A 15,276-nucleotide genomic window follows, 5' to 3' on the forward strand; every position below is an offset into this window, starting at 1 on the left:
AAAAATGTCAATTTTCTTCTCTAGAAAATGGGAGGCCTCTACACTACATATTTTTGCATGGGGAAATCTGTTCATAAAAACAGTGTTTGGGGAGCTTTAATCCAGCAGTGATTTGTAGGCTGGACCACAGGGGTTTGCTAATAAAGGTGGTTAGGAGTGTATCCACATGCGCTTGAATTGAGTGAGGTGACTGCAACAGTTCCCGGCATGCAGTGACCATGGCCTGGGCTGGGGAGGCGGCAGAAGAGATGAAATCCTTAGATGGAAACCTAGAGCAATGGGAGTGGAAGTGCTTTGTGTCAATAGGATTTTCCACTGTCACCTTTAGAAGAGGTGCTAAGATTGAGCAAAACACTTATTGTTTTCTTCCTCAGATTCTCTATCTTGATAGCCTTATTTCAAGTTCTCTTATAATAATGATTACATGAATATACATAAAATTGTACTTTCTCTTTAGTTAGGGATTAATTTAAATACAAATCAATTATTGCATTCAGCAAGCCATGAGAACATAGTCACAATTAGCTTTTTTAATTAAAAAAAAACTATTAAAAAACAGCGCCCTCCACCCCCACTACAATATCCACAGACACAACATATTCTCCTATTGTTTCCATGAACATAACACAGTAAATTTTGGAGGAAAGCAAACTATGGTGTGTCAAGGGGGTAATTTACTAGTTCTCTAAAATTCCCTCAGCACAAGGAAGTCACCCCACTTCAAATATTTTGAGTTGGGGAATGAAGGGGTTTCCTCCCACAGGGAAAAAAAGGGATCAGAATTCAGAGTCCCCGACCATAGGTTAATTCTGTCTTAATTATTGCATATGTAAGAAAATCTAGAAGCACCTACTATTATATTTTCATAACTTAAAAATACTTTTTTAAGTCTGGGGAAAACTTAAGAAGTCATGATGGCTAAGTGTAATGTGGTATCTTCGATGGTATCCGGGAAAAGACATATTAGGGCAAAACAAAGGAAATACAAGTAAATACAAAGTATAGAGTTGAGTTAATAATAATGCACTGATGCTGGTTTCTTGGCTGTGATAAAGGCACCATGCTAATGTGACGGGTTAACGGGAAACTGGGAACAGGGTATATGAAAACTGTCTGTACAATCTTTGCAACTTTTCTGTAAATCCAAAACCAATCTAAAATAAAAAAAATGTATTTAAAAAATACTCATGTGGACTATTTACAAGCTCCATGGTGTACTACAGACCCGCAAAGGCAATACAAACCTCTGCTTGACTCTTAGCTGGCTCTGGGGACAGCACACAGCATCTTGTTACCGCACTTAGGAGGGACCCACATTTTCTACAGAAAACGTCAACAGTGTACTTCAGACCTCAGCTAGATAATTTTTCAACCCATTAAAAAGTCCTCCTGAAGCCATTCTTGGTATTCTATCTACTGGGCATACTTTCCATGGCAAATACAACTAAGGCCATCTTAGAAGGTGAAAAGGTCAGCATGGTTGTGTATGGGCGTGTGTGTGTGTGTGTGTGTGTGTGTGTGTGTGTGTGTGTGTGCGCGCGCGCGCTTTCCATTTCTCTATTACTGTCCTTTTGAGCCCAGGCTTTCAGGAAGGAAGGGTGGAATTGGCAAAGGCCTGGTCCTCAGAGCTCAGGAAGGGAGGAAAGCCTGCTGGCTTCTTGGTGGCTCAGCTCCTGCATTTACGGGCAGCAGAGCCAATGGTGAGATGAATTCCAGCTCTGTACTGCTGTTGAAAGGGGGCAGGCCCATCTACAAAGATGCTCTTGTTGTATTTAAATGATCATATTCTTCCATCGTAGATGAGCTAGGTGCAATGCAGCTTGAGGAGATCAAGTGCACAGAATCACAGAACTATTTCATACTGATGTTTTCTTTTGGGGGGATAGAGGGGAATATGAAATGTACTTTGCAAATGTTTTCTTAATGTTTATTTTGGCATTTTATGTATAAATAGGCTAAAAGAGACTGTCCATTATGCCGTTGCTAAGACATTAATTTTTCATAAGCATTTTATTATACTTGCTGAATGCAAAGAAGGAAGCTTCGTACATAAATATTTGAACAATTATTCAGCGGAGTCATTCCATATTTTATAGTAACAAGGCTGACTTGTCCTGTGTGGTGCATTTAATGAATAATTTTGAAGTAACTTCATTGATGGTTTGATTTTTCATACTAGTTCAGGTGGCCAACCACTTGAGGGGTCGGGGTACTCTCTGTGTAATAGCACAAAATACTCATCTATTAAAGTAATAAAAAAAATATTTTTTTTACTTAATAACATATACCATTGCTAGATTACAGCATTTGATGAGTGATGACAGATACCAATGGCTTAAGAATAATGTATTACAAAAACTTAAAATTATAAAAATCTATACACTAAATACATTTTTTCTGAAAATTAAGATCTCCATTATTTGATTTTAACATCTTGGTCCATTTTATGGAATACACTGTTCCACTAGAGAATAATTTAAGAAACACTGAATAGTACTAATATAAATCCAATCCAGTTAATTTATTTTCACTCTGAATTGCTCATATTTTTTGATGTATACATTTTAAATAGATTTTCATGGAATTGTAACACTAAGATCAATGTTGAAACACTAGAATTTCATCTGCTGTCTTTCCAGGAAAATTGTTACTATCCAAGATGGTAAAAAAATTATTCTAGTTTTGTGAAAATTAATAAACAGAAACATCATTTAAAATAGTTGGAGGCTATAGAGTGAACTCTCAGGCACGCGTCAGTCAACGCACACTACTGACCCCAACAGGAAGAAATGACACGTCCCATCTCCCATAGGAAGCAACACTAACTACTTCACTACCTCAGCAGGAGGAAGAAAAGATCCTCCTTACCTGGTAGTAGCTCAGCCAATGGGAGACCGTCAGAACTCAGTCAAAGAGAAGCCACTACACTTCAAACTTTCAGTTTCCTCCAATGGAATCTTTGTTTACAACAGCCCCTCCAAGTCCATAAAACAGTGTTCCTCACCTGTGTTTCTCTGGACTTGTGCGCTGTTCACCTTTAGACCACATGTTCCAAACTGCATTTCTTTGTTGTTCCCAAATAAGGCCACTTTGCTGGAGAAATATCTGCCTGTCTGTTTGTTAAATTTTAACAGCTCTATTCTACGAGATGTATGGATTTATGTTGCCATGTGATTCCTCTTTATAGATGGCATATTTAACATATTAAGAAACTAAGGTGCCATACAAGTACATAAATATATAACATCTAGAAGAAAACCTCTAGAAGTTATTTAGAATGTTTAAGTCATTTATCTGGCATTTATAGAGATAATACTCGTAAAGAATACGTCACACTGAATTGTGGATGGTTGCAACTTAAAGCGTTATTCTAAGATGTGATGACTGCTCCTTCACAAGCCACATTTTTATGATTTCATGAGCGTGTCGGGAAGGACACTGTATCTGCCCTTTATTGGCTGTATGAGCTTGGACATTTTGCCATTTCTCAAAAGTTCTGTGTTTGCAGCTTTAAAATGGGACCTAAGAATACTTGCTGTACTGAGTTTTTATGAAGATTAATTAGATACTATAAAGTGTGGGTGTGGGCACATAACAGACCTTCAAAAATGTCTGGTTTTTTTTCTTTCTTTCATTTCCAAATAGTGAAACTAAAGCACAGACATAACCAAAAAAAAAATGGACTTTGATGAGATCATAGGCTAAGTTAATGACACAACAGATCACAGAAGTTGATGACAGAATTTTATTTATCAGAGCTGATAATTGTTGTTTTTAGGTATATTAAAAAAGAATTAAAAAGACCCACCAATCTCTTATCCAAGCACAAACTATCAGGGCCTCCATTAGAACTCTGGTAGTTTAGTTTGTGTTCCCATGCTTTTCTGGTTCCAGCAGAAGTAAACACAGTACATTAGAAATGCTTACTTTAGAGATCATTGAGCAATGCCTGTCCTATGTTAGCTCTGTAGGAGAAAGTTGTGAACACTTGATGCAGGCAAAGCTCACCCCAAAGCAAATAGGGAGGACACTGAGATAGTAACTATTCTGGAACCAGAATCAGTTGAATAAAACCATAGGTCCAACTCTTCTAAACGTCAGACTCAGGAACCTCAACCATCATGAAAAGGGTGTGGGGTCCAAATGTACGAGAAAAATGGGCACACTCCTTAAAGAAAGGCACAGCATTAAGCACCTTTATTTCACTCAGCATAAGAGGGATCTGTCAAACGCACACAGCCCCCTCATTTGACTCTGCTGCTCCTCCTTCTCTAAGCAGTGACTTGTCATTCCTGCCAACTTCTTGATCAGCTTCCTCTTCCTGCCTCGCTTCTTATCCCTGAAACCTGACTTCTGTTCTTGCCACACTGCTGACACCTCTATGGGAATGATGAGAAAGAACACACCCAATGGCCAAGCAATGGCTTCTGGGCAGTCATTTTCCCAAAAGTCTCCCAAGCAAAGGACACTATTTATCAGGTTCTCTTTGAAATGCTTTCCTCCTTAAGGTTCTGTGATGCTGCTAGCCTTAGTCACCTCTGTACTTCCTTTGTCTCCCACATGGTTACTGACACAATGCCAACACACAGTAGGACAAGTCACCTGTGTACATAAGGATCTGAACCCTAATTCTGGCTTTTCTGGCACAAGCTGATTTGGGGAGTAATTATACTTCTTCACGCAAAGAGGAAATGACTTCCACTTATTGTATGAGATTGTTTTAAAAAAACAAAGTCAGAGCAATAATACTTCAAATAGAAAAACAATTGTTTGTATCATTTCACTTATTGCATGTTTATGTCATCATTAGATATGAGCCAAGGTCTAAAAGCCAAGGGCAGAGAAAATCAACAGGAAAGCATATGGAGCTGGAAGGTATGTGACATAATAAAGATTCAGTTATTACTTTATTCAACAGCCAGAATTGTCATCTCTGTGTGTAAATGTACCTAGTGACTGTCATTAGTACATCCTTCACCAGGTGATGGCTCCGTACTCCCTCTGGTGAGGTTTATTGTGAAGTGTTGTTTTTCACTTCTGAAAATGGGTTAACTTGATATTTGAACTGAATTTAGTCACCATCTCCCCAGGTCTACACTCATCACAGGTTAGCTGTTGTTTCATTGGAGAACCCAAAACAAAATGCCTTGGCTTTGATACTTCAAAAGGACATCTGTAAACTCAGATAACAGAAGAAAGTCACTTGACGTGACCATGGTAAGCTCAGAATGCCCTTCTTTCTTAGGATGCTCCCCATGGGTCACAGCTGGGAAACTGGTCCCATGAGTGTGTTTAGGTACACTGCTTTGTCATGTAATCAGCCACCGTGACAGCTGTTAAAGTCAGTCTCCTAAACTATTTAACATTAATATATCAACTATGGAAGTGCAGTCCATATGCCAATAAAAAGCACTGCAGCACAAGCCTTTCTCAAAGCCACCTTCCAATGAGCTCCTGACTGCTGACCTCTCGTTCTCCCATGAGGGTCCCCGCACAGGCTGCCATCATGGGCCATCCCTACCCCAGAAAGCTGTCTTCTTTGGCTTTTCTCACTTTTTTGGCTATGGTCTTTCTGGGCATTCTTTGGTGGGTCTCACTTAATGATCCTAAGCTATGTTTCCCCATGAAATTCTTCACCCATTTCTCTACTCTCTTTTGAATTTTTCAGTGTTGGTTGAGTGGCCATGTAAGTGAATGAGCCCCATTCACTTCTGACATTCTACCCTCACTGAAAATCCAAGATATAGAAAACTCATTTGTAACCTGTCCCCAAGCACAGCCTCCCTCTGCCTGAAGAGCTCTGTATCCATACAAAATAGTCCAGACTCCCCAGTGTGGCCTGTGGCCATTGGAGCAATGGGCTCCTGTCCACCATTCCAGCTTCACCCCGGGCTCCTCCCCAGCTCTCTGTTCTTCTCACCATCAGCGTCTTTGTCCCCACAGCTCCTCCTGTCTGGCATGACTCAGCCGATCCTGTTCATCTGGATTACAGATCTTTAAAACATCACTGCCCCTTGATCACATCTTGTGACACACCTGCCCACACCTTCCTGGCGTCATTAATGGCTCCCCTGGCTGAGAGCCTAGGCAGCACGTTCCTGTAGTACAGCATTGACTCGGGAGTATTATTTGTTTAGGTGTCTGCCTCCCTTCTGGGATTGAGAATTCTTCGAGGGCGGGACCCTGTCTTACTGTTTTCATAACCCCAGCACTGCACACAGGCTCTAGGATGCGTCAGGCCCTCCATGTTCATTGAATTGAATGGAATTGGCTCCAAATCAGGGTTGAAAACTACAGTTCCTTTTGTTTCTCTTTGCAATCAATACTGATTCTCCTCATATAATTTTGCTTATAATCATTCTTTCCTCTAAGTCCCACTGTTTCCATTTTAGTTCTGGGCCTTCTGGCCTCAAATCTCTCTGAATGTCCAAACACCCAAACGCCTTCAAGCTTCAAGGATCTCTCTGTTCATGACCACTGATTCCATGAGGTGACATCATGTTCCCATTGTGACCACTGACATGTATGGGATAAGGCCCCTCCCACTGGCATTGAAGTCTCCCACAGTCTGACCCTCCCTATCTATCTCTTCCCGGAGGCTCCCAGACTGGAGGAAAATTTTGTGTTTTAGTAGAAAACTATGTTGTTGGTGCACACCTCTCTAGGGGTTATCTGATTCTGAGTCTAGGGGGCCCTGCACCTTTTAATACCGCTGAGTTATTTTAAAACTGAGTGTGTGGTGGACAACTGATAGCAATGCAAAATAATTCTGGTCTATAGACAGGAAAAACTCAGCCCAGTGAAGGTTCGACTGACTTTCTTCTCCCAGAAGCCATTTTGCCTCTGGCTACACATTCATTGCAAAGTTCCTGACTTCTAAATGTGTCTTTTTTTTGGATTCTCTTCTTAACTGGCTCCAATGTCCCTCTGTAATAATGAGTTAAATAAAATCTTTAACATGTGTTCATTTTATGTCTATGAGACCCACGATGTTACCTCTTTCTATGAGTGGCAGGACGCTATCCTGTAACATACACACCTCCTGCCCCAACTAAATTGATCCATTCATCAGTCCCCAAAGATGACTGAGAATGTCCTTTCTCTGTTCAGGGCTGTTACACAAAATGTTTCTTTCTTCTGAAATTTCCTATCATCCTCACCGAAATCCTTTTGCTCCTGATAAACTATGTCCTGTTCTAGAAAGCTTTTTCTAGTCACCTGGCCCTGAAGTCTTCTATCCCCTGAAGTCTCATAATATTTACGGTCTGCACCACCCACATGGCACTGCTCACACATAAGTACCCACGTCAGAGCTGTCTGTGTACTACCTTGCCATCCTTCTCTGGATCTGACGCTCCTGGAACACAGGGACCACAGCCCTGCGTCCCTCTTTCCCAACAGAGCTGTGTGTGTGTGTGTGTGTGTGTGTGTGTGTGTGTGTGTGTGTGTGTATAAATTCAAACTGGAAAATAGACAAATTCTAGGAGAATTTCACAGTGGAAAAAAGAAGAGCTGCAGAGCTGAAGAGAGTACTCTACTGGGCATTTTGGCAAAAACAGACTATATATTATATTATATCAAGTAGAGACAGGTAATACCCAACACCTACTCTTCCCCTCCTCTTCCTTAGTTATAAAACACCTTCTTTTAGGGGGACACTTGGTTGCCCAAAGTAAAATTTCCTGATCTTTCTTACACTATATGTGGCTATGTGATTAAGACCTGGATATAAGGAGATATGGTGTACGCAATGTCGGATGTTCTGGCTTTTGTTTATTTGGGTTTTTCCTATAATTCTTTTTCCATTTGTCTTTCCTGTTGCCCAGAATACAGATGGAATGGCTGCACTCCAGAAACCCAAATGGATCATGAGATGACCTTGGGAATGTACGTCATACACCGAAAAACAAAATACTTCAGATACTGGACTGATTTTCTTTATGCTTCTTGAATATGAGAAATAAATTATCTTATTCAAGCCACTGCTATTGTGTGTCACTTGCCACCAAACTTAATTTAACTGATGCAGGACCTTCGATCCTTCTCCTGTTGAGAACTCTTCTCTGAATTCTCATCAACTTAGTGTTGTTAAGAATCTAAGCATGGTGCAGAGTGAAACACACAGGCTTCACAGTCAGGACACAAGGCCTCCAGTCTGGGCTCCCTCAGGTTTTGGTCATGGAATCCTGGGCAGCCCCTTTGTAACTCATTCCCATTGAATGAAATGCAGAGGTGCTGCTGCTGCTGCTGACACCTTCCTCTTGGGGTTCTTAGAAGGACTGTGTGATGTCATGTGAGATAATGCGTGAGAAGGGGCTTGGTACATTATAAAGTCTTACATGATTTTTAAAAATTTGCTTCTATTTCTAACAAGAGAAAAAAGGACCATGGGCTTGAAGTGGAGTAGGAAACAGGGCCATCCAGAATGACGCACTGAAAGTGTAGAAGCCAGCTCCCTATAGCCTATCATTCACACCAGTGACATTTAAAAGAAAGAAACTAATAAATATTCCCTAACACGGACCAGTGGATGCTGTTCAGAGGATGTACTTAGCACAGTGCCTATCCTCTGGTACGTACTAAAAATACGTGAACTGCTGTTACCACTGCCCCACGATTACAGCCATGGCGTCTATACCAGACAAGATGGTATCACCAGCATGTCCTTTTCCCATGAAGAGACCTCTGTGTCAATCCAGAGGAACATCCTACTGCTTGGAATCAGAACAAGGGGAATTACATAATTTGAGCATTTAACATCAAAAGGCTCAGAGAACTTGATGTGTCCGTGGCCTTGCCAATGGCGCCACCATTTTGATAGTTTGCTGTCAAAACAGTGGACAGGCGCTGACTTTTTTTCATTGAGTCCACAGGTAGACCAACTTCAGTTAAGTTACGGTCTGGCCTGGGAGTCTTGTTATTTCTTCAAAATGAGATAGACTTTGTAGGTTGGCTTCCCTTGCGGTTTGTGTGTAAATTTCTGATTTCATGATCAGGGGATAATCACATGTGTCTTATTTGAAAGTTACCAGTGACCATCTCACTCTTGGTTCCCTCCTAAAGTGTATTTTATACATAGAGATGTGTTGCAGAGCAGTGCTTCCCAAGCTTTACTGTGTGTGGGTCACTGGGGATCTTGTTAAGCTGTACAGTCTGATTCAGCACATCTAGGGCGGGGCAGGGCAGAAAGTCTGCCTGGCAATATTTTGAGCAGCAAGGTTAAAGGTATTACAGCTAATTAAGTGGCAAATTGGGGATTTAAACCCAGTCTGTCTAATTCTAAAAGCTATCTCTTTCCACAATGCTGAAATGCAGAAATAGAGTGCTGAAGAATGAGAAATCGTGTTTCAGCCAAATTATTTAGGATCACTACTATCTACAGTATTAAAATCTAGAAGTACTATTTTCCCAGAGAATCAAGAAAGAGGTCCATTAAGCTGGAGAAAAATAACATCACTTTCTGAGGCAAGGGCATTGATAACCAAATAGTATAGAAACAAGGAATATAAAATAGAGTGAAAAATTATAGAAGACAGATGTTAAATATTTGCATTCATAAAAAGAACAGAGAGAGCCACAATTTGCCACAGTTCCAAAATAATGACCCTAAACATTCTTCCAGGGCCTCTGACCACCCAAGTATCCACCAGGTGACAACTATGCGGACATGATGACTAGAGATGACAGCTCCATTACACAGAGGGATAGCCCACCCTCCACTTCAGCAGCATTCCAGAAAGCAGCCAGCGGAGCCAGCAACTCTGCAAACCCTGACCCACAGCAGCCTCCGGACACCAGCTATGCACACCAGAAGTTTCTAAAATACAACATGAAGGCTTTCATCTCTATAGTCAGCCCTTCCATTTTTGGATGGAACAAGTCTGGACGTTAACAGCTAGAGCATTTTCTTCTTGACTCTACATGAAAGGCAATTTTTAAGCCTCGCAGAAAGTGTGCTCTCTGAGTGTCCTCCATGAGATAATAAACCCCTACCGTGTGAGATGAGGCCACGGTGCATCCAGCCGTGTTCCGTTTCTGCCGCTGGCAGCAAGTAAGGACCTGAGGAGAACACGCTGTCCTCTTTCTCAGTAACTACACAGGTTTGGAGACACCACAAACACGTCTCACGTCCTCTGACATCCTGTATCCCTCATTCTTCAACACACCTTCAACCTTCTGGAACCTACTGGACCAGGATCTACTGAATCCTGGTTTTTATTCTATATCATTTAGACTTGGGTGTCTTTTACGAGTCCTGATCTGTTGCAAAGGACTGTCTTTGTATTTATTTTGTCTTATATTGTTTTGTTCATGTATCACTTTCTCGATTAGAATCTAAATTATGATACTGTTTTATAATTATTTCTCAGGTGGCTTGTCTCTCTCTCTCTCTGTCTCTCTTTCTCTCTCTCTCTCGATTGTGAATTCTTCCTAGATTTTGTATCACCAATACCTAGTGCTGTGTCGGCAAATAGTAGAAATTAGAGAAAGTATAGGATGAAAACTTAAGTTCTAGTATAGAGGTCTGATCATCACATAACACAGTTAAGACCTCACTTAGCCTCTTCTATGGGGCATATGACTTTAAGCAAAACAACGTATAACAAAACCAATTTTACTACAGTCTAACTGATATGAAAAAGAGTTAAGTTCCTATGGCATCTTATCAATGTTAGAATGAAACAACATTGAATGAAATGATGTCATTTGAGGACCTGCTGTATCGTTTATTCAGAAAAATCTCCATAAGTTTTTAAATAAAATTTCCTTTATCTTTTCTCAGTTTCTGTAACTTTAGAATACAAAGAATTAGGAAACAATCAACTGAGGGCCTACTCATATGATTCCAGCACTTTCCAGTTCTTTCTGATTCAAATCGATAGACAGGCACTGAGCATCTCCAAGAAGCCATGGCCGTAAAAGCTGCGGGATGGGTTCCTAAGATTACACCTCCCATCCTCTTTGGGTAAGTTCATCAACACAACAATAGTGAGCATCCCAGCCCTTCTCTTGTGCATTTTGAAATAAATAAAAACCAACATATCACATACTTGATCAAATTGGGGGTCTTCTCCACGCTGTAGAGATTTCGTCAGTGGCTTTTCCTAGAAAGCAAAAGAATAAGTACAAGAAAAATGATTAGAGGCTCTTAAATGTTACAAAAGAAATGTCATCATTGTTAAAATGTTTTTCATCAGTTTCTTCCTTTATGGGGTGAAGAGATACCAGTTTTCAAATGAGTAAGAAACTCTCCCTTACTATTCTAACATTAATGCATAACATTGGAGCTTTACTGTCATGAGCTTTACTCTTCATCTTAGTATATATCTAATCTCTGATCAAAACATAAAAAACCCTGATGCTCTAAGTCAGCGTTCTCAACCTGTGGTTCACAACCCCTCTGGGGGTCGAATGACCCTTTCACAGGGGTCGCCTAAGACCATCAGAAAACAAAAAGATATTTACATTATGATTCATAACAGTAGCAAAATGACAGTTATAGAGTAGCAACAAAAATAATTTTATGGTTGGGGGTCACCACAACATGAGGAACTGTATTAAGGGGTCACGTGGCATTAGGAAGGTTGAGAACCGCTGCTCTAAGTGGTCCTGTGTATTCAATGGAAATCACATAATGAAAACTATGGAATTCATTTCACAAATTTTAGGACCGATCTTGGAACTTGACAGGTAACAAAACATTGAAAGCAGTATACTATGCCAAGTCCCTAGATTTAGAAACAAAATAAGGTCTCATTATTAGACTGGTGTTGAAGGACAAGCCACCAAGCACACATTTCCCAGGGGTAACCAGTAAATGTGGGCCATGTCTCTTGACTTGCCCCTCATCCAAATCTCTGCAGAAATAATCTGGGTGGTGACAAAGGCCTACAGACATAATCTTCCCTGGTCATTATACCGTCGTTTACATTGGGAAGCCTTACCTGACCTTCTGGCAGTGTATTTTATAACTATTTATTCTTACCTGTGTCTTTTTTTGTTTTTGGTATGGAAGTTAATACTGACCCAAATTTGATTTAGGAGTTGAAGCCATGACATAGAAGTTATAAATTAAAAAAATAACGTTGTACTGTAGCCAATGTAGATGTCCTAGAGACTCACTTACATTTTACAAATCACAAAGACCTGCTCATGCCTCACTTCTCCAATCTTCTCCACCTGAAAAGGTGATACATAGCAAAGGTGGATGCAGGCCCCACTCACCCCCCACAGTCTTGGTTCTTAAAGAGATGCTGCGCCTTAGGCTCAGTCTCGGTATCTTAAGCTTTACTAAGAGCCATATGAATCCATTGCTGTCTCAGTTGCAAAATATAAAGCTTTGAAATGTGTTTTTATCTAAAATAAAGAGACGACTGCATTCTTAAGGGCTAATAAACATTTTTATCTTTAAAGTGTACTGTCTAGATACTACTAGTGGGAGAGTGGATACAAAAATATCAGTGAGAACAGGACAAGCAACAAATTCAGCTGATTGTTCAACAAGACAAATTCGGCAATTAAATTGCAAAGCATTTTCTGTGAAGATTAGAATGTCATCTGAAGTTCTTTGTAAAACCAATTAAAATACAAATATGAAAATTAAAGATGTGAAACAGGCAGTGCCAAATCCCACAAACATCCTTGGATCAAACTCAGTATAAGCATTTCTACTGAATGTTTTATTTCTCCATCACCCATCAGTAATGGAAGGCTAAGAACGCATTAAATGCTACGTATGGTGGAATGACCAACACGGTGTTCCCACCACTGGAAGGGTCTGAAATGGTAACAGTGGTCAGTGGCCTCTTATGAGTGTCATCTATACTTGTTCGTTCTTCAAATCTCAGCCCAGTTGTACTTCTTCTCATCCTCTCCAATCAGCACATCTGGACCCATTATATGCCTGCAAACTCCAAATACTTTCCCTTCCACAATCACATCACAGTGTGGCATGTGGTACAACCACACAGTCATGAGTGATGAGCTGAGTGCCACTCCCATGGACCACAAGCCCCCATTTCTCCTGGCACTGGGAGTTACAGGGCAGAGCATTGCTTGGTAATGGCCAAACATTTGTGACATTATCAAAGCTCTAGGCCAATGACATCCAGTTTCTTCAAATATGAGATCGTCTTATCTGTGTGTGTGTGTGTGTGTGTGTGTGTGTATCTTTTGTTATAAGTTAAAAAAACTTTTTAATATATTTTTTATTGTGGCAAAATATACATAATGTAAGATTTACCATTTTAACCATTTTTTTAAAAAAGATTTTTATTGGGGAATTGGGGGAGGGGAACAGTGTTGGGGAATTGGGGAGGGGGACCAGCCAAGTTGTTGTTCTTCAGTCTTCATTGTGGAGGGCACCAGTCGCCATCTGGCTTCCCATTGGCAGCTCGTGGCCTCTAAGCTCAAGGTTCTGTATTCAATCTTAGTTGCAGGTGGGCATAGCCACCATCCAATGTGGGAGGTGAACCTGGCAATCTTGTTGTTAAGAGCGCACGCTCTATCCACTGAGCCATCTGGGTGGCAGCTCAGCTCAAGGTGCCAAGTTCAGTCTTAGATGTGGATGGGCATAGTTCACCATTGAACAGGCAATCTTGTTGTTATACCAGCTGAACCACCCTGCCACCTGTTGGCAGCTCAGCGACAGCTCAGCTCAGGCACAGCCTCACTGGCCCATGTGGGAATCGAACCAGTGGCCCTGTTGCTCAGAGCTCACACTCTTAAGCCAACTCTTAGCCAACTGAGCCACTCGGCCGGTCCCCATTTTAACCATTTTTAAGTGTAAAATTCATTGGCATCAAATACATTTACATTATTATTCAACCATCACTACTGTCTCTTTTATGAAGATCCCTTTGAATGTCAAATATTTTCAAGGAATTCCCAATCACAAAACCTACACTCACGCCCCCAAACATATGAGGCAGCACTTCCATTTTAGTATTTGTTATTTAAAGCCATACATAATGACACACAGCTAGAACCATGACTTCAATGACACTTTTAAATGGCTTTGTGCTAGAATAGCAACAACACTTAGAAAGATGGCAATACATCTCTATGGGAGATCATAGTTTCTCAGCCAAGACACAATGCTTGGCATATACATGGACCTGCAGACCTTTTCAGGTCCATACCTTGGGAACCAGCAGTCCTTCATTCATTACCACCTGAAAGATAGATGCTGCCACAATGGAGAAAGGAAGGTGACCGGGTCCTACCATGACATTCCCATGTCCCAAAGTTATTTTTTCCCCACCACTAATGGGGTGGTTGGGAATGCTGATAAACGTGGTATTGTATGCTTACACATACTTGCATACATGTGAAGGAAACAACAGATTGCAAGTCTCAGTTTCTTTAGCAGGCAAACTTAATTGTGGGAACTTGTTGCCATACCCAAGTCAAGTTCGTTAGCCAATAACTTGGCTTTGTGTCTCAATAACGTAACATACCTTTACACTATGTTTTCCTGAACTATTTTTACACAAATATGCTGTCTTAATCATATTCTTTGAAGACTTTGTTTAAATGTCACTTCTCTGATTAAGCCTGTCCCCGGTTTTCCCTGGCAGAGTCACCGGTTACTTGTCACATGGCACTTGGTTTGCATCTATTCTTGTCAGCATTTCCATGGAGTTGTAACTTGTCTGTCTCCCCACACTCCTAGCACATAGTTGGGACTTATCATCAGTGCTCGTTAACTGACTGACCACATCCCTATGCCTTTAGGAACACAGCTTTAGGCACAATCAAGTTCACATTTTTCCATTCCCAAGATTATCTTTGCATCAACACAGATTTTTATCAGTGTCAGGAGGGTTAAGAGTAGACATGGGTAAGAGTATATCACATGGGCTACAAAGTAAAGAGGAAAAAAAAAGGAGAGAAGGAAGGAGAGAGCAGAAGAGAGGAAAGCAGGGAGGCAAACTTGCTGAGCTCAGGAGATACCCATCTGAACACAGGTCAGAGGCCGGTAGGCTCATGCCCGAGAGAAGAGACTTGCAAAGGTATGTGTGGTTCTCCTTCGGCTTCTCCTGGATGAGAGTAGCTGCATGGAATCCAGGATCTGCAAGAATCTAAGGTCTGCACAGTCCCGATATCCTGGATCTCAAAGACCATTCAATCAACAGTAAAATGAAATTCACACTGAATAAACAATGGGCGTTGAAAGAACAGGGGAGGCTCAACAATGGTCCCATTTGTCCAATAAGAATGGCGTGCTTTGTAGACTTTTAAAATTTGTCTTTGTTTTATGTTTTGGTACAATGG

General features: G+C 40.9%; 1 protein-coding gene across 10 annotated transcripts in view; it reads right to left on the reverse strand.

Moving 5' to 3' along the window:
* Positions 1 to 15,276, reverse strand: part of FRY (FRY microtubule binding protein) — a 456,767-nt gene that overhangs the window by 184,013 nt on the left and 257,478 nt on the right. For all 10 annotated transcript variants that reach the window (XM_019652358.1, XM_019652349.1, XM_019652352.1 and 7 more), the window contains one exon: positions 11,052 to 11,105. In XM_019652358.1, the coding sequence (XP_019507903.1) occupies positions 11,052 to 11,105 (54 nt within the window). The remainder of the gene's footprint in view (positions 1 to 11,051; positions 11,106 to 15,276) is intronic.

This window comes from Hipposideros armiger, unplaced genomic scaffold (assembly GCF_001890085.2).
Source record: "Hipposideros armiger isolate ML-2016 unplaced genomic scaffold, ASM189008v1 scaffold_178, whole genome shotgun sequence".
NCBI lineage: Eukaryota > Metazoa > Chordata > Mammalia > Chiroptera > Hipposideridae > Hipposideros > Hipposideros armiger.